Source organism: Echeneis naucrates, chromosome 4 (assembly GCF_900963305.1).
Source record: "Echeneis naucrates chromosome 4, fEcheNa1.1, whole genome shotgun sequence".
In the NCBI taxonomy this organism is placed as follows: Eukaryota; Metazoa; Chordata; class Actinopteri; order Carangiformes; family Echeneidae; genus Echeneis; species Echeneis naucrates.
The window spans coordinates 4,378,524-4,398,539 of NC_042514.1; the positions used below are offsets into that span (position 1 = coordinate 4,378,524).

Genomic DNA, 20,016 nt, shown 5'->3' on the forward strand with positions numbered 1-20,016 from the left:
AGGATGGTGTTAATAGTATGTCAACACTGCGCAGGCATCATATGTCGTTTGGACTGTTCAGAAGGAAAGCCCAGTCTGACGTGATGGACTTTCAATTCATTTACTATCTATATTTTTATGTGTTTTAAACAATTTAGAGGTTTACGCTATTTCTTTTTACGATTAACGGCCAGAAATATTAACAGAATAACTTCACGTCTCTGAAGCATGTGCATGTTACTATTAGGACCACAAAAATATTGACATTATCATTAAAAAAATATTTATAAAACACTGCTTTGCTGGATTGCAAGATTAAAACTTGTTTAAGGCCAAGCCTTTTCTTTTCCTTTGGACATTTAAGCCGAATTTTCCAAATTAATACATTTAGACCAAATTATTGAACGGTTGTTCTCCTTCAAAGGGTATAATCATATTTTATTGGTCAAAGGCTTTGATTAAAAGTGTAATTTAAAAAAAATAATAATGTTTTACAGTCGCCGTAAACATGATGTGACGTAGTTCCGGTTCGTCGGAGCGGCGTTGCCGGGGTGACGGGGGAACTATCTTGACGTCAGCGTCATCTTGGTCGCTGCTGCCGCTCCAGCTTCACTGTACTGTTGATGCCAAGATGGCTGCAAGCAATTATTTCGGCTTCACACATGGTGCCGGTCCGCAGTACAGGTAATTCCGGCGAAGCGGGCTGGTGTCAGCATGTCCTCGGGGGGCTCGGCCGCCGGCCTCGGGTGTAACTCGGCGGAGACACCGTCGGTAGTCCCGGACCGGAGTTGCGCGAGCGAGCCGTAGCTAGTTAGCTTTGTTAGCTCACCGTTAGCTCGCTGGGTCCGCAGGCCGGCGCTTCGCGACACGCTGCCCGACATTTGGTCACCCCCGCTGCGGTCTCTGAGAGCCGCCACTGCCGGCTCGACTCGTTACCACCCGGTGTGCTCCGAAAATAAGCCGGTTACAGCCGGTGTCAGGGCCGGCCGGGGTTGAGTCAGCGGGGCCGGCTGCAGCCGTGACGGGTGAGGTTCAGGATTAAAGGGCTCTGCTGACGGTTCACAAAAAAAAAACAAAACAAAACAAAACACATCTGATGGAGTTTGAATGCTCAACGACGCTGCTGCTGCTGCTGCTGCTGCTGCTCAGGAAAAGCCTGAACATGCAGGAAATCACAGGTGTGACTGTGGCAGGTAAACCAGCGTGTGAGTCCGACAGGTGATAAATAACACCGTCATTGTCATCGGTGGTTTCCTGTTTGGTCTGTGGCTGATGAAGAACCACTTCAGGGAGCCGCAGTTTGTCTCCGCTTCTCATTTATTTTTTATTAGTTTAGTCATCAAGCTCTTCTGATTTGGGGCTGGAACAGTGTAATCTGAGCCCTAAATGCAGTGTTTCAGGTTTCATTTTTTATGTGCATGAGTATTTTATGGGTTAGGCTACAACGTGTGTGTATGTATGTATACATATTCAGCAAATTATCTCCTCAGAATTGAAGTTTTCTGTCCACTAATCAATTAGTAGCCAAATTGCTGCTGCCTTTTTTTTTTTTGTCCTTGCAATGTTTTTTCATGACAAGCTCACAAATTTTGTGGGCATGATCACATTCTGTTGTAATTCTCTTTTATATTTGGTTGTAAACAAATTTGATCTACTTGTATAGAAAGAATCAGTCTGTGGACCTCTTTGGACTCTGTGAACAATCACATTTTATAGCTGGGTAGAAGGGGAAAAAAAAAAAGGAGCAGCAGCAGCAAGTGTCTCCTGGCTTCAGCAGCGTCACGAAGTCTGAGCGAGCTGCTTATGTGAGCTACAGAAACTGCAGCAGCTGCTCATGGATTGTAAAACTTCTGAGGACACAGTTATGGCTATTACACGGATCGTTGCAATGGTGCAAACAAATATGGCAAAGTCTGACAGATGAGTAATGTTTGTTATGTTTGTCTTAGTATGCGTTTATCTCACCCCAGCTCCTCTGTTTTACGGTTTCTGAGCTTTAGAATTAGGAATGACTGAGGACACAGTCATTGTCTTTTCTGAATTTAAAACACTGGCTCTCTGGTTGCTGTGTTGGCAGCAGGGGAGGCTCAGAATCGACAAGTAGGTCAACAGTGTTTGACTAAACTCATCGATTAGTTTTTCTGGGGTTTTTTTTTTGTTTGTTTGTTTTCCCTAACCAGTGTATAACATCAGATGATGTTTGCTTCTCAAGTTTTTAGTCTTGTTTTGATTTGATCCTGGGAATTTCATAAACATCCTCGGTGTTCTCAGGCTCATTCACAACTCAAATTCATGAAATTTCAGGCATTTCTACATTCATAGATTGATACTACACAAGGAAAATATTTTTCTTGTCAGTTTTCTCTATTTCTTCAACTTTTTAATATTTGTATTGGATCTGGAATATTCACAGCATAAATCAGTTCTGTAATCAGTTTAACAGCATGCACACACTTTTATGACCTGAAGGTATCATTTAATTTTAGCCCCCTGTGTTCTTGTCCACTCCGACACTGAGTGCTTATTAAAGATGCTGATAGCATCACTCAGTGATGTTGCTGCCAATAGCTGCTGTCTGCATCCGAAAACGTGCAAATGACAAGGCTGCTGTGGTGTAGTTGTTGTTTTTTGTTTGTTAGTTTTGACACATTTATGTATCTCTTGCTCAGTCAGTTCCATTATATAAATAAATGCAATGACAATTTTGTTCCAAGTATTTAGTCAATCTTGAATAAATGTTGTCCCTGTGTTTATGTAACCCCCCCCACAACTTTTAAAGAAAAAATATATGGAAAATGAAGCGTATTTCATTTCCTCTGAAGAAGAGCTGAAACTATAATGGTATCTTATTTTTTCTTTAACATTTTTGAAACAGCAATTTTTTTTTTTATAAATAAAAAGCGTTACCTCATAACTACTTCTTCTCAGATAAATGATTAGCTGCTTTTTATTTTGTACCATAAACATTTGAGCGGAATAAGACTCATTAAATTAATCAGTAATTAAATAATTGTTAGTTACAGCTTTACTGTGACATAGGTAGGATTTTTAAAAGCAGTTGAATAAACTGAATAATCCAAAGGAACTGTCTAAAAATTATCCTGATTATGGCAACATAATTAGGAAACAGTGTGGTTACAATAACTGAGCTATTGTCGAGCAGTTTTGTACTTATTAATAGACTTGATCACTGATTTGCTTTTTGTGGGAGAAAACTTATAGGCAGAGATGGGTTTTAATTTAACCTTAATTCTGTTTGACTGTTCTGACAGAAAAAAATTTGTTTTTAAATTCACTGAATAAATGCCACCAGGAATGCTTCCTCGGCTGATGTTGCTCGTTTTTAATACCATTAATTTCCCTCCCTCCCCTCCCTTTAGTACTCAGCCTCCCCCGGCCTACTCCCACCCCTCCACAGCCAGCTACAGCGTCCAGCAGGCTCCAGCTGTGGCTCATGCAGTGACTGCGTCGTACTCTCCAGCTCCAGTCCAGGCAGCGCGACCTGTGGTGTCTGCCCCTTACCCTGCTTATCAGAGCCACCAGGCCCCTCCAGACTATGCCTACAGACAGCCAGACCCCCCAGCACCCCCACAGCCCACCACCACCCCACAGACGTACCAGGTATACTCAGACACGGTCAGTCGATTTCTGATTCTTTTATGATTTGTGTTCTTCACTTTGTCATGGCATGATGTCTCTTATTGGATGTTGTGTAACAGCTTTTTTTTTTTTGAGTCATATAATGTGATTTCACACCTCGTCATTTAAAGCAGCAAAGACACCAGGATGGACAGAAATGCATGCAGTTTCTGCACCAGCTGTCATCGGCATTAGCTAATTTCTCACAAGTATTGAAAAATTATGCTTTGTTGTAAACACCAGCAGGACAACTACAGCTACGGACGCCCTGCCACTGTGACTACCTATGACAATAAACAGTACTACCAGACGAGTATAGCTTCAGCTCAGAGGACACCCACAGAGAATTACTACCAGACTGGTGAGTGAGTTCATATTCATTAACATTTCATGTCTAAATTTTCATTCATTTTAATAACATTTATCATTTAGAACCCATGCGATATACCTCCATGGCAGATATTACAACCTGCTTTTATATGGCCTGAAAGCAAAAAGAAATTGCAGCACAGAAATATATATTTTGTCCTGTTGACACAATTTGTTCACTAGTGAGCACAGACAATCATTTGACTTTCGTCTGTAAAATGTCCTGCTCAGAGGTTACAGTTACTTTAAGTCCTCTCACACTTCTATGATTGTGTTTTCAAAAATTGCATGTGCCTGTGTACAGTTGACTGTTGTTTGTGAGTCTAAGACAGTGAGTTCTGAAAACTGAATTTTTCAGACTTGTTTTCACTTGTTTTTTCTGTTGTAGTAAACAGGACATGAATCATCAAAAACACAGGAGGGCTGACAAAAGCTTTCCTTTACGCTCAACAATTTATTGGTTATTTGAGACAAGACTTAACTGGCGTCTGGTTCCATGACGGTCAATTTGGGGCTTTGGTGAACAATAACATGCTCAAACAAAAATTCACAAGAAATGCTAGATGAAATCCTTACAGTGCTTTTCCTGCTTTGACCCACACCTAGAAACTAAGCAGTCAGAATATAACTGAAAGTGACACAGAAAACGGAGCTGAAAGGAGGCATCGAAACGGACATTTCAAGTGGCTCCTGTCTCTGTCGGTTATAAATGACGCCACAAGAGCAGTAGGTTGACGTTACTCTGCGTGTGAGTTTTAGAAACTGACAGTTCATATTAAGCTCCCAAAAATTGTTGGTGACTTTTATATAACTGGTGTGTCAGGTCTAACTAACTGTAGAAAATGACACACATCTCAGTTGCTGAGGGATTTGTCTATCACCAGTCCTGGTCCTCTTTACTTACTCCTGTGAAAAGTAATATGACAGATGTGAAACGTGTCAGCGCCTCCTTTGCAAGTGAAACAAGAATCCAATTTGTCGAGCCAAAACTTTGACAGGCAGTCCCAGAGGAAGGAAGGGTTGTCTCAGGTCTCGTTTCTCCCCCCTTCCTCCGATACCCTTCCTCTCCACCTCTTACCCCCCCACCCGCCCCCCCAATCTCTGTCTCCTCTAACAGTTGGAGTGAAGAGTGCATACAGTCCAGCCCCCTCCACCGTGTACAGCCAGCCTCCTCCTCCTCAAAGGCAAGTAACAGCCCTGAAACCACTGGCCCCCTCCAGCTCCGTATCCACCAGCTACAACATCTACCCGGTGTCCACCAGCGTCCAGCAGCCTCCGACGCCCATTTCATCCTACACCCTCGGCTCTTCCTTCAGCTCCACCGTTGCAGCCACGTCTTACTCAGGTAAGATTAAGACTGCACCCACACTTCTACATTTTCATTTATAAATGGTGTGTTAAAATGAAAACAATATCTCTCAATCAATCTACGCACATACAAAAACATGAACCCTGGGGATGTGCAAGCTTGTGTAAACAGGAAACTGATTGGCTCATCTCAGTTGTACTCAGCTGATTGGTTACAAAAAGTACAACAAGCCAAGCCTGGAACAGTAAATCTAGCGTTAACATACAGCGCTTCACTTAAAAAAAAAAAAACAGCTCCAAGCAAAGACAAAAAGGTCAGTGACGCTTGTAATTAATTATTTTGGTAATCAAGGCTGATAAGATACAATTCAGGACTACAATGTTTAACCATGCCATTGTTTTTCAGAAGAGTTTTGCCCATCCAGATTAGAACACCACCCCCAGAGTTTTCAAACTAAAACAAGATTGCCAGTATGTACAAAACACTCAGTTTTCAGGGCTCGTAAACTCTTGAGGCATGTGGATGGAGTCTCCTCATAAAGTAGAAACACAGTAGTGTGACTGTAACCTCAAATAAAATAGGATGTAACATCCTGTTTCCCCATGTTGGGTAAACGTGTAAATAACAATGGTGGAGTAACTGACTCCGGTCACTGGGCTGCTTATCTAGGCAAAAAAAATTATATGAATCTTGTGTCACACAAGTCAAGTTGAATTCTTGGACTGATTTTTGTCTGATTTGTCTGTCTTGGGCTTTGTTTGGCCTGCATGCTGCAAATTCAAATGTAGCTTCTGGTTTGTATGAGTGTTCATATTAGGTCCAGCTCTTTCCTGCCTCAGTAAATCTCTGTCCTCACTTCTATCCTTTGTTGTCTCATCCTCAGGCATTAACTACTCTAGTTATGATTCAACCGGCTACACCTCCACATCCACCCCTTCCTATTACCAGCCGGCTCAGCAGACTCTTACCCAGCCGCAGCCTCCCCCTCAGCAGCCACAGCAGCCCCAGCAGACACAGCCCCCCATTCAGCCGCCACCCAAGCAACTGACAAGCTCATCTTGGAGCAACTCGGGGAGCAACATGGTGACAGCTCCGTCCGGAAACACCTACAAAAAGCTGACGTTTCACCAGAACAAGCTGCAGAAGCCCAAAGGGCCCCCAAAGCAGCCACAGCTCCATTACTGTGACATTTGCAAGATCAGCTGTGCAGGCCCACAGGTAAGAGATTAAAATAAGAAGTCGAATTTAGTGTCATTCAGCAGTGAGGTTAAGGTTGTAACAGACTGAATAACTCACTTTATAAGTGAGTATGAGAATCTATGTTGGCCTTCTGGTTACACAAAAACACTCCAATGTTTGATTAGTGCTTCTGGTCAACATAGTGAACACCATGGAAGAGGATCCAGTCCCTAAGACATGCAAAGGGCTCATTGAAAACTAACTAAAGCAATGATTGACTGCTATCATTATTTATGCATGAATGTGGATGTATTATGAATTTTCCATTTCTGCTAATAGAGCCTTTCAACATAATGGCACCGTTTTGTTCTGTATCAACACCCAAAGACACAAATTAGGCAAAAAAAAAAATCTGAAAGCAGAATGCATGTTCCAGTTGCTTATTGAAAGAGCTGGTGTCATCATTTATCTCTATATATTGGATATATTTTATCAACATAACACAAATTAAATAGATTTTTTTCATATTTGGATGCTGCGTCGAGTGAATTGGTTTGATTCATTTTACCAGACCTACAGGGAGCACCTCGAGGGCCAGAAGCATAAGAAAAAGGAGGCAGCCTTGAAGTCAGGGGGTCAAACAGGGACCAGTAATGGGCCCAGAGGGGTCCAGACTCAGCTACGCTGTGAATTATGTGACGTCTCCTGCACTGGAGTGGATGCCTACGCTGCTCATATCCGTGGGGCCAAACACCAGAAGGTTAAGACAGCTTTAATGTTTTTGTCTTTCTCTATACTTGATTGTTTTTGATGAAAATGTAGGCAGCTGTAGAAGAAACTGACCTGCTCTCATGACTGGACAAAGCTGTGGTATACTCATGTGATGTCACATCTGAGCTGCCAAGTCCTAGAACAGAACCTCCCTGAGAGATTTGGGATTGGACTAAGTATCAGCAGCATCGTATCTCCCCTCTTACTGTCTTTCTCAACCTTGGAAAGGTGGTGAAACTCCACACCAAGCTGGGCAAACCCATCCCCTCCACTGAGCCGGTGCTGGTGAATTCATCTCCAGTCATCACAACTTCAACAGCGGGGAAGCCTCCGGTCTCCACCTCAGCTCCTGCCTCAGTCTCAACCGCTTCCACTCCCGCCGTAGCTCCCAAACAGATGGCTGTAAACGCCACAGCTAAAGCGGCACCACCTGTTAAGAAAGCACCTCTTTCAAAAATAACTGTCATTTGTAAGTTTGTTGATCAGAACTGAACCTTTTACTCCTGAATACCCAGGGCTCCACTATGCCTACACCTTAGACCCCATCCATGGGTTTTCCTTACATTTGCATGACACTCAAATCACTGACCGAACGAAAACTAATTAAATAGACCCACTTTATCTTAGTTATGAACACAATGCAAGTCCAGGGGCAGTTTTCAGACAATTGCAGCACTTCACCTGAAGTTAAATAATACTGTAGTCATTTTTCTATTCACTATGCTCTCTGCTCCTGGGATATATTGAATCTGTCCTCCCCAGCATGAAGAAGAAGGTCAAATATAATCAGCAGACTAAACAGCATCACCACTTTTAGCAGATGGCTGTTTGTTCACATAAATACTCAGGACAGACTTTCAAAATGCAATTTCTATCGTTGTAATATCTTGTATGATAGATCTGAATTTAAAGTCTGTATTTAACTATATAACTTGAATAAAACTGATTCATCGTCTTCAGAATATAAATGGAAGAGGAAATCATAAATGAGACAGTGATTATTTAATTTCTTTTTTCAAAGTCATATAGCATAATTGTCATGTGTGGTCTGCCTCACAGCTAATAAGCCTGCCAGCTCTCCAGCAGTGACAGCAGCTGCAGTGGTGGCTGCCAAAGTGGAGAGTCCCACGCTGCAGTCGGTCCAGAAGACAGAGCCTCAGAGTGAGGATGAGGACGGCGACAGAGGAGGCAGCCAGGGAGATATCCAGCCTGTGGGACACGACTATGTAGAGGAGGTAGGCAGACTATAAAAAAAATTTGGTTTGCAATAAATAGGGTTTTAAAAAACGACTTCATCAATACATTTTTTTTAAACATCTCCCTTGTAAGTATTGATTTCCCTGAATCACACTGTTTTTTGTTTTTCAGGTCCGTAACGACGACGGCAAAGTCATTCGGTTTCACTGTAAACTGTGTGAGTGCAGCTTTAATGATCCTAACGCTAAAGACATGCATCTGAAGGGAAGAAGGCACAGACTGCAATACAAGGTGAACAGCTTGAAACATCACTGAGTCGATTTCCTGTATGATTAGTTATCGAGGGAGAGGGATTCTGAGTTTGTGTCATGTAGTCATGAGGAAGGCTGCGATACATGCGTTCAACCCACAGACTTGGGCTGAAAGTGAAGCCAATGCTGAAGAGCCTTAAACCTGAATTATGTCTAATGACCATCAGGCAACTCTATGGGCTGTAAAAAGAAGGCAGATTGTATTGAAGTCTATGGGAAAATTGCCCAATTCTCACTAGATTTATTAGCTTGGGAAACATTTTCCTAATGAGTTAATCACCTCACGGCAGCTTTACTTTCGCCAAATACATCATGTAATTCTCTGTAGTTAAAAAATTTCCTGTTTCCTTTTCCTTCTGCTCTGTGAAGGATCTTGCCATTCCTTCAATGTTGTCGTTCTACCGCCTGTTTAAAACAGCTCAAGGTTAAATAGTTAGGCTCAGAAACAACATGATCTCATATCAACTAACTCACATTACATTCACATTATACTGCCATCAGTTTTGTACTGTTCTCTGCTTTCTGTGTCTGTAGAAGAAAGTGAACCCCGAACTTCCTGTGGAAATCAAGCCCAGTAATCGGGCTAGGAAGCTGCAAGAGAGCAAGCTGAAGAAGCAGAAGCAGAAGGCGGTGTTAAAGAGACAGAGAGACGATGAGCAGCGCTGGCACATGGAGATGAGGTCAGACCAGACGCAGGGTCCTTCCCACTCTCTTGTTAAGTTTCCTTTCCTGTCACAAAATATGCTGAAAGGGGAAGTTGTACTCACACAGGTAATATTAGTAAAGAGGAAGTCCTAATGTTCAGCAGCTGACTGTCTGACTGATGCTTGTTTGCATGTAAAACAGGGAATTTCACGTCTTTTCCCATTTACTTTACTCTCAGACTTCAATCCCACACACACTGACAACAAATGTGTACAATAACATACAGTCTCTGTACCATCAGATCAAAGTCATCACTTGATCATATGTGAGATTTTACCAGATTCAGGGTAATCCCTTCAATTGGGTTCCTGTATGCACAAAGAGACTTCTGTCACTTTAGACTCTCTTCAACCAAAGAAATGCTGTTAATAAAAAAAAAAAAATTGTACAAGATGGCATTTATTTGATAAATGGTCGAGTTTGGTTTTCTTAAAGTGCCTTTTTCAGGACAGCCGAGTTATTTCTGTGATGATGATTTTAATGATCATCAACAAACAAATTATAAGGAAAGACGTGAAAAATATCTAAATCTCCTGCAGGCGATATGAGGAGGACATGTACTGGAGGAGGATGGAGGAGGAGCAGATGTACTGGGGGGAGCAGAGACGCAGGATGGCTCCTCCACCACTAATGAGTCGTCCTGGTATGCCAGTGCCCCCTCTGCTGGTGAGTGTTGTAACATCACGTTCTTTGCTGAATGCATTAAAACTGTGGTGCCTAACCTTTGGACTAGGAAAATATTGCAAGTAGTTTGACAAATCTTTTGTAAAAAAAAAAAAAAGACATTTTATATATGTATATATATATTTTATTTGCTCTTAAAAGTTTAATCAAACTCCCTTCTTGTTGTAGTTCTTCATTGTGATAAAACAAGTCATAGGCACTTATATGTTGTTGTTGGACAGACTACATGAGGGCCATGAGTCAGAAAAAGGTTGGAAACCATAAAAATGTGATGGGTTGTTTCTCCTGTCTCCTTTAAGACTTGTGTGCGTCGACCCGACTCTCCTGATGACCGTCACATCATGGCCAAGCACTCCACCATTTACCCCGTGGAAGAGGAGCTGCAGGCCGTTCAGAGGATCGTCTCCCACTCCGAGAGAGCCCTGAAACTGGTGTCTGACTCCCTGTTGGAGAAGGAGACACCAGCTGCTCCTGCTGCTCCTGCACCTGCTCCTGCTCCTGAAGGAGGAGATGAGAAAGGGTAAAAAGTGATTTTTGGCAGATAGTTCCCGTTTTTCTCTGAGCTTGTTAGTAAAAAGAAGGACTGAGCTTGTTGAAGCATGAAGGCCTTTGAACTGTTTTGACAGCCGTATGAAATAAAAATACAGATAGTTTGGAAAGAATCAAAGCCATATATGGATAAAATGCCCATTATGACTGTCTCCGTTAAAGATCCAGCAAGTTACTGTGATTGGAACCACTGTAGCTGGCTGAATATGCAGATTTAAAAATGTCAAAAAAAAAAAAAAAAAAAAAAGCAGCCTCGTAAATTTTGACCTTTTACCACATTTCTGACAGTACTGAGAACTCAGCACGGTTGCTGAAAGGTGTGATGCGGGTGGGCATCTTGGCCAAAGGCCTGCTGCTTCGTGGGGACAGAAATGTGGAGCTCATCCTGCTGACTGCAAAGAAGCCAACCATCACTTTACTGAAAAGCATCGCCAAGCAGCTGCCCAAGGAGCTGGAAGTAAGAAAAACCTTCACACTCGGTTGTTTTTGGAAAAGTTTTTTCTTACCATGGTCTGTGTGTGTGTGTGTGTGTGTGTGTGTGTGTGTGTGTGTGTGTGTGTGTGTGTGTGTGTGTGTGTGTGTTTGTGTGGGGTTATAGGTGGGAGGGATGGTGGTAAATGGGGAATTCACAACACTAATATTCCCCCATTTTAGGCGTTCTCTTGAATTGTAGTATTTTGTGAGATTTTCCATCTGTGGGATCACATAGAGAAGAACTGAAATCAAAACTTTTACAGGAATGACATCTTGTCAAGTGCAGTACAGGAAAGAGGAACACACTTTGTCATCTACTGCTGCCTTATGACTTATGTCATGAGAGTAAGATACTGAGGGAAAGAATTATGTTAGTTATGTAAAAAAAACACTTTTTACTGTTAATGCTTTTGCTGTAGAGCAGAGAAACTGATGTAGAATTTGCAGTATACGTGCTGGTAGCCCAAACCTTAAAAAAGAAGGTGATAGTTGGGTTTATCTCTTATGCTAAAGCAGTTCATCTACCATCAGTGAACATCTACCGCAGCCAGAAATAAGAGCTGTTTATCCTCCTCATGTATTAATGATTGTAATTACGAACTGTATACTATGAAATATTCAGAGTATTTCAGAAGTCTGGGGGATTCTGAGGGCTGACTCAGTAAAGCCAGGTTTTAAAGCCCATTTAGTCTGTTTTCTATTTATTGTTTCTCAAAGATTTCTAGGATTCCTCCCAAGGACGAGACGTCTCAAATCTTGTGGATTGTAGGTTTGTGAGGCTTTTTTTGCATGTTCACAACCAACCAAATTGCTCCTTGGCAAAAGAGAAAAACCCACGTGAGTTTCTATTTAAGGCCCCACAGGACAGAGGCTTGGTACCAAACACAAAGTTGTGCTGTGTTGTAATTCCTCACTCTTCCTCCCTCCTGCTTTAGCTGTAACGAGTGTTTCAGTGAAGGTGCTTTTCACTGATCTTTAGATTTACTGCCTGGTTATGACACCTGAATCCTACAGAGTGAGATGGGGCTTTTCTTTTATTAACAACCCCATTTTCATTTGTAAACTTAACGTTTTCTTTCACATTGTTGAGAAATGCTTTTGCTCTCTTCACTGACCCCATTTAAAGGGAGCTATGATCCCAATAGCCCAGAGAAAGAGAGAGAACCCAGGGTTAAAAGCTTAACAGTATTACCCCATAACCTTGACAAACAAGGCCATTCTTTGCCCCGACACCCCTCCTCCTCTGTAGTGAGTAATACCAAGTGTCCTTTTAACCGGCAGACATTTTCTGAAGATCAGTATGAGGTGCAGGCTCACCCCGAGGAGGCGAACATCGTCATATTTTCAAGCAAGGAGCCCAAAATGCAGGTGACCATTTCTCTCACCTCGCCGCTGATGAGGGAGGACCCTGCTGCTGAGAAGGACAAGCAGGCAGGAGGAAAAGCGGCTGAGAAAGGTTAGAGAAGCCAAAGCTTTCAGTACCAGACAACCAAATGTTAGCAATGTGTGTAATACACTACATATATATATATATATATATATAACCCTTTGCTCCCCCTTTTCACCAGTGAGCAGCCTAAATTTTAGGCTGGGAAAGTTAAATTACACAGAATGAACAGTGGGACTTTAACCAAGCCCACATTTAAGACCTTTTTTTTCCTTTAACTGTAAAAAAAAAAAAAAAAAAAAAAAAGACAAAACTTGCATATTCATTTATCCTACTCTTTTCATTTTCCCCCATTTTTTGCGGTTACACAACATGGGAATCAAAAGCCGGGCTCTCCGACCTTTCTGTGCCACTAGGGTGTGTGTTTATTTGATGAACACATGCTCAGGTAAAAACCTTTGGAAAACTATAATAATCGACTGAAGTGATGGTCAGGGATGGAAATGCTTCAAATGATGAAATATTTCACAAAGAAAATGAATATTTTTTTTTAAATTGAAGAGAGTTTTACTTCTGCTTGCTTTTTGGTACCAATGAGGGAATTTTGAGGTCCAGCGACTTCCCATTCCCTCGTTTGTCATTCCTGTGTTATAGTGTGGAAATATCAGGTGAGGTGCTGGAGTGTCATTTTATCGCCTCACAATGATCACTGGTGATATAATAACAAGCTGGCTGTAGTAAAATCAATTGTCCTGAATCTCCCCTCATTCAACAGTGCAGGTCATTGTCCAGATCATTGTGTTGCAAACACTCCTCCGCCTGCTCCAACAACTGTCCGCGTTTTAAATGTGTTTTTCCCATTTGGAAAACATGATAGAAATGTTTTCTGTGGCCGTTGTCTTTTAAATTTATTACATTTTGTTTGGGTTTGTTGATCAGTGTCCCAAATTCTGCATCAACAGACCTAGGCAAGCCAAAGGCTAATCTGAAGACCACACTTGTACACATACCACTAAGAATAGAAAAGTGAAATCAACCAGGTTGCCCATGTTTATTAAGCTTTCCAGAGTAGGAAAACCCTCTTGTTTGCTGTCATAAGAGGGGCTCGGGTGCTGCTTTATTAAAAATCCCAGCTCTAAGAGGCGTGATAAATATGGGTCTTTAATTCTAAGTGGTATGGTAGTGTAGACTTCAAACACGTGGCTTTGTTTTGTAATGCATTCCCCTGTACAAAAGATATTGTCTTCTGTTGTTTCTTCAGTTTTAGTGAACATGGAAGTGTGGAAAGCCCCACGGTCAGCATTGTGAAATAATACATCAGCGTAGTCACCAGTAGCCACAATAAATACTGGACAAGCTTGTCATTTGACATTTTGACTGACTAGTTTTGTATTTGTCTGAAATCTGTCCATGAGCTTTTTATTATCTAATGAACATCTAGACATCCAGACAGTGCCAACAGTGCCAAGTCTGAATTTTATATTTATAGCAGCACTCAGTTAACCTTGGCTTTGTCACATTGTGTTGAATTGATTTGACTCCACTGTAATTGGTCGTCTTTTTTTTAAGTTAATATTGTTTTAAAGGATAGGTTAGAATTTTTTTTAACCACTGTCTTAAAACAATGGTTCAGTAGGTTTTTCTTGCTGTCATCATTCCTCCTGTTCCTGCTGGTCATTTACAAGATCTTTCATTGTGTAATGCACTTCCATTGTAAGAGACAAAATGCACACTTCTCATGAAATGCAAACATACATTCCAGTTTATCTGAAGCTGAAATGAGACTTCAGCAGTCTGAAATAGTCAAATAACCTGGCTATTTTTGAAAGTTACAATATTTTTTTCCAGAAAAGAATTTCATGCTACGAAGACTTTGGAACTGATCCATTTGATTAGTCAGACTGTTGAAGCCTCATTTATTTAAGGCAAGACTTTTCATGTTTTCTTGCATGAAACTGTGTGTGATTGTGTCCCTCATCAATTCTGTTAAAAGCACACAAAGATGGGATCTTTCAATGGCCAGTGTTGTTTAAAGACAAATTAGAAAAAATGTGAACCTATCCTTTAAAATAGGGAGGCATGAAGAGAGAGTGATGTCCTTGTGCTTTATGCCTTTATCTGCTTAAAAAGTTTTGCTTTTACCAAAAATGACAATGAAAAAAAGCATTTGGTATCGACGATAATACAACATCTCATCTAATTTCAGTCTCCACAGAAATGACACCCATTTTTCGGTTCTCCCTCATGGCAGATAAGACGTTTTTGGATGTACTCTAATATTTTTGTCCCACAAAAGTTCCTCATACAAAGAGATCAAATGCAAAAAAGAGGAAATCCAAAATGCGCATTGTTGTTGAGTAAAGCAACATCTCCACTGGCTTCTTGGGAAACTAGTTGAATTTCAATGAAAAGATAGTAATGAAATGTTGTTTATATTTAAAAAAAAAAAAAAAAAAAAAAGGAAATATGAGCAGTAAGAAGGAAGTCGGGGATTGAGTTAGTTCAATACCATAAAATAAAGACAATAGCTGCACCTCATACAGGATGTTTGGACTAAAAAAAGAAAATACAAGTGCAGGCATTCAGCTGAGACAATGAGCAAACATGCTCAGTGCCACAGCTCCGATAATAAAACCGAAATGGAGAGTGGACAATCATCAAGTTGGATTTCCTTCTTTTTGTATGTACCGAAGACCTTCCACTCAAAAAAAAAAGAAAAGTAAACCTCCCGCATTTGTGCTATTTTATTCCCCACTCAGTCTATACTGTAAAACGTACTCTATTTAATGGTCAGATACTTTTACAGTTAATTTTTTTTAATTTTAAAGTTATTTTTCTGTCATATGTCCCTCATTGATTTAATTCTTTTCTCTTTGCAAACAAACTGGAACAAACCAGAAACTTTTCACAAAAGGTTTGAACTTTTTCAGGGTTATCCATCATCGAGGACTGTACAGTAAAGATGTCACGATACTGGAGTTGGTATTTGGTACCAAAACAATACTGATGAAATTCCACAGTTTTTGATGCCAAATTTGTTTTCCACAAAAAGAAATGGAAAACAAAAGAGGCTCTGACCTGTATGGGGTGATAACATGTGCACCCACACATACCTATGACATCTCAAGTACCTCTGACATCTTTAATGCCTAGGGTATCACTAATAACTACCACTTCTGTAGTAATTACAACCTCTCTAATACGTATGACATCTTGGGTACCTACCGTGTCTGTAGGAACTTTGACATCTCTAGAAAGTAATAAATTTCTGTTCCCTACCACATCTTGAGTACCTAAAACGGCTTAAGTAACTACAACATCTCTAATAATCAGCAAATCTCTAATACCTATAATCTTACACTGGCACATTTTCTGTATTTTGTGATCAACTTGTTCTTGTGACATCTCTTCTGTACATGAACAGTGTCAACACATGATTGCAGTCATCACTTGGATTTTGTTTTTTGTTGACTCCCAAGTTATGAGCCAGTACGTGTCATTTCCACCAGGTGTGGCTGAGAAGGATCCTCCTGATCTCCTGAATAAGAGGAAATGTCTGGAGTACCTGGCCGCTCTCCGTCACGCCAAATGGTTCCAGGTAAGTCCGTCATGATGCTGGTCTTCAGAGCTCCACGCCCATCTCCTTTTATGTTTGCGTGACGCAATGTGATATCGCACTTCAAAATAAGTGTATACAGAAAATATTCAGTGGACGCTCATGAGACTCTGTATCCATTTAAATACAAATCTTAACTTGGCTGGCCTCCAACTAAACCAACCCATGGAGAGATACGATGTACGAACCACTGATGCTTCTGATCACTTGTGACTCCTTTGTGTATAAAGCAGACTTTTTCTGCCTGTAGTATGTTCTGTGTTACCAGCGAAAATTACTAAAGAGTTTCTGAATAAACAAAGTTTCACATGTACACATCCTGTTAACACATCAAAATATCATACGGGGGTTGACACTTTGTGATGATGAGGTTAACAATGTTATTTTTAACTTTTATCATGTTAGAGTTTGAATTTACTGATATAATTTCCATTTAGGCTAGGGTTTTGTGTGGCCAGAAGAAGAACCGCTTTGGTTTAATAATTTAGAATTCAATTTCACACAATTTCTGTTTCTTTTTTTTCCTCTGCTTGTTCTGTCATATTTGGCTTCTGCAGTCTTGACTGTAGCGTTAGTCACTATAGAGGAAGTGCAGGAACAAAAAGCATATGATAGAGAGAACCTTTTCATGTCTTGGGAAACACTTCTCTCTTTTTTTTTTTTTTTTTAAATCAGTGTGACATTTGAGGGGCTATTTATAGAAGCCCACTCCAAAACAAACTGTTAAATGTAAAAAAAAATAAAAAAAAAACAGCACTACATTGTTCCAATACAACAAACTGCAGGGCTGATTTAGATTTTTATGCAACATCTGTACTAACAAAGCAGATTTTTGTGCATTATGCATCATTGGCTTTACAGACTTTATCCCAGTATGGCTGGATACACCCCTGGGCCATGTATGGATGCCAACTAACACAACTACCACTATCATTTTACCCTGAATACAACCAAAATCACAGCTCACGTCTTTCATTTATTTGTTTGGGGATTTAGTTATATGATATTGTGGTTATAAAATCTGTATTTTTTCTCTTCACACCTGAAGGCTCGAGCCAACGGGCTGCAGTCCTGTGTGATCATCATTCGGGTGCTGAGAGATTTATGTCAGCGGGTGCCCACCTGGGGGAAGATGCCCAGCTGGGTGAGTGGCTTCATATGTCTAATTTTTTTCGACAAACCTGTCTGTACTTTATATGATTATATAACGTCAGTATTCTTCGTACGAATAGAGCCTGACAGCTCAACTTTCATCCAGAAACTTGAATGCCATCTGTTCCTCTGCTGTGTGTTTGTCCCTGCAGGCCATGGAGCTGCTGGTGGAGAAAGTGATCAGCAGTGCAACAGGTCCACTGAGCCCGGGGGAGGCCATGCGCAGAGTCCTGGAGTGCATCTCCACAGGAATCCTGCTGCCAGGTGAGACCAATATAATGAGACATTAATACACCAATAACGCCATCTGTGTGTCTGTGTATTCGAGCAGTAAAGGTTTTTACTCACCACCCAGTTTGGGAACACTGCATCAGATCAATGCAATGAGTCAAAAGTTGATCTCATCCAAGAAAAATCTGCCATATCGCTCATAATTTATAAGCTTTCCTTGAAAAGGGAAAGATTAACAAAAAATTTACTAAAGTAATAGTCTTTTTTCCCCAGATGGACCAGGGTTGATGGACCCCTGTGAGAAGGAACCAACAGATGCTTTGGAAAGCATGATGCCTCAAGCTAGAGAGGACATTACTGCCAGTGCACAGGTACCCTTACAGGCCACTTACTGTGATTGTCTTAGAGGTGTGGATTGATCAGACACGTGAGACATAGCTGGTTGTTTGCCTTTCTAAATGAAGGGGTCTGGGTCAAACCACAGGTAACGACAGAGAGGGAGAGAAAGGGCTCAGTGAGAACAAAGTAAACTGGTTTATTTGGTTGATTTTAGACTTTAGAGAAACCTTAAAGAGATACCAGGTCTGAACAACGATGGGAGGAAAGAGGACTTTTAAATGTCATAGTGGAGCTGGAAGGATGAGTCTGAGAGGCAGCTGCAGGAAAAAGGAGAGAAGAAATGAGATGCCTCAGGTAAGAGTGAGAGAAGAAGACGAAGTGAGATAGCACAACAGAAATATTTGAGTTTTATTTCTTATTTTACATTTGAATGCAAAACTGAAACTGCTCCACAACCTGGAACCACAATGTCCCCGTCCAGCTGTTTCCAGTTGTCAAATAAATTACTAAAAAATGGCAGAATGAAACCGACATCCATCCTTCCTGTTCTCTTTCCTTCCAGCACGCTCTGCGACTGCTTGCTTTCCGTCAGATCCACAAGGTCCTGGGCATGGAGTCCCTCCCAGCGTCCAAGGCCAGCGCCCGCAACCGCAAACGTCGACGGGACATCAACGAAGCAGGGGAGGGAGAGGGGGAGGGCAAAAAGGACAAGAAGGAAGAAGAAGAGAGCGCTTGACCTCTGCCTCCAGAGTGGAGCTGTTTGCTAGTTTAGAGACTGGTAGAATGTCAAACCTTAAAAACAACTTTCTTATCTTGAGAACAATCTTAACACGCAGCTATACACATAAATATAACTGATTCTACATGTTACATGTACGCCCTTGAATTCAGAGGAACAGTATGTGGGAGGAGGAGGAGGACTGAACTTTGAGAATCTGTACTTCAAATCCTTCTCCCGTATTGTGATTCCCTGCAGATGTAGTGTATTTTAAAGTGCGCACAGAAAATTGGCTCTGTGTAATAAAATAAAATAAAAAAAAGAAGAAGGAAAAAAAAAAAACAATCATGAAATTAACAGATTTCATCATTCCATTTCATTATAACTACACAGTAACTACTGACCTTTGACCCCATGGTTGTTCACTATAGGCAAACCACCTCTGTCATGCACAGTTGTGTTGTTTTCTAGGCTATCAAAGCCTCCAATAATTCATAAGCACCTTAAGCTTCACTTCCAGTGTGAACTCTCCTGCTCTGAACTAACGTTGGTGAACGACATTCGTACACTGAAATGGGTTTTCAGTCTGCTAAAAAAAAAGAAAAAAAAAGATGGGATTTAAGTTATTGAAGCTCTGGAAGCGAAAGAGATTGGAGAAGACTGTCTTAGCTTAGGATCTGTGCACAAAGCTAACTGTGCTGTTCATTGTGCCTAAGATGACAGATTAATGATAATATCATGTGAAGCTGGTGAGCGAACCTGAACAAAAGTCCCTTAAACAGCTTCCTTAAAAGCGTTTGGAAAACTTGTGGGAGGTTCGATAAGACTTTTGAAATCCAACCAAAGCCCCCTCCAATCTTCTCTTAAACAGAGAACTACACAAAAACAAAACTTCCCCCTCAAAATGTGCAGTGAAAGTGTTATCAGAAACCTGCAAAGGGATTTCTGTGGAGGTCACACTGGAGAGCAGAGCCGTCTTGGACCAGACGAGTCTCACCTTGCACAGTCTGTAGCATGCTGAGGGAATGAAGCACTTAAGAAATGACAGTGTGACTGTATGCAACCATGATTTTCATCATTTTAAATAAAATACAGAGTAATCATTTTTGTTTCTTCCAGAGCAGAAGAGAAAAGCTTTAGTCAGAAAAATTAAGACTGAATATCTACTGTAATGATCAAATGATTATTGTCCTTTGACTTTCTTCCTCGTGCCTGCATCATTTTGTGTTTTACTGAAGTCAGACTAAGGGGAACATGTTGTTTTTGACAACTTAATGTAGTGATATAATTTCACAGAGATGTAGGACTGGGAAGGGATTGTTGCACAACTACCCCCCCCCCCCCCCCCCCCCCCCCTCAAAAAAGAAAAAAAAAAGGCTTAAAAGTTGATGTGAGAGAATTATTGTG

The 20,016-nt window shown here is 41.0% G+C and overlaps 1 protein-coding gene across 4 annotated transcripts; it reads left to right on the forward strand.

Moving 5' to 3' along the window:
• The first annotated feature begins 552 nt into the window (after positions 1-552).
• zfr2 (zinc finger RNA binding protein 2) lies at positions 553-19,962 on the forward strand. 4 transcript variants are annotated; one of them, XM_029499207.1, is made up of 19 exons: positions 553-663; positions 3,360-3,615; positions 3,862-3,979; positions 5,105-5,332; positions 6,180-6,514; positions 7,047-7,235; positions 7,475-7,715; positions 8,306-8,481; positions 8,615-8,734; positions 9,289-9,434; positions 9,999-10,125; positions 10,443-10,663; positions 10,981-11,149; positions 12,448-12,622; positions 16,063-16,151; positions 17,218-17,313; positions 17,474-17,585; positions 17,826-17,923; positions 18,454-19,962. In XM_029499207.1, exons 1-19 carry the CDS (start codon positions 611-613, stop codon positions 18,625-18,627), a joined length of 3,123 nt encoding a protein of 1,040 aa, XP_029355067.1. In that variant the 5' UTR covers positions 553-610; the 3' UTR covers positions 18,628-19,962. The 4 variants fall into 4 exon arrangements, with proteins under 4 accessions (XP_029355067.1, XP_029355068.1, XP_029355069.1 ...); XM_029499208.1 differs by having other exon boundaries at positions 3,865-3,979; XM_029499209.1 differs by having other exon boundaries at positions 3,360-3,600.
• Positions 19,963-20,016: the final 54 nt, after the last annotated feature.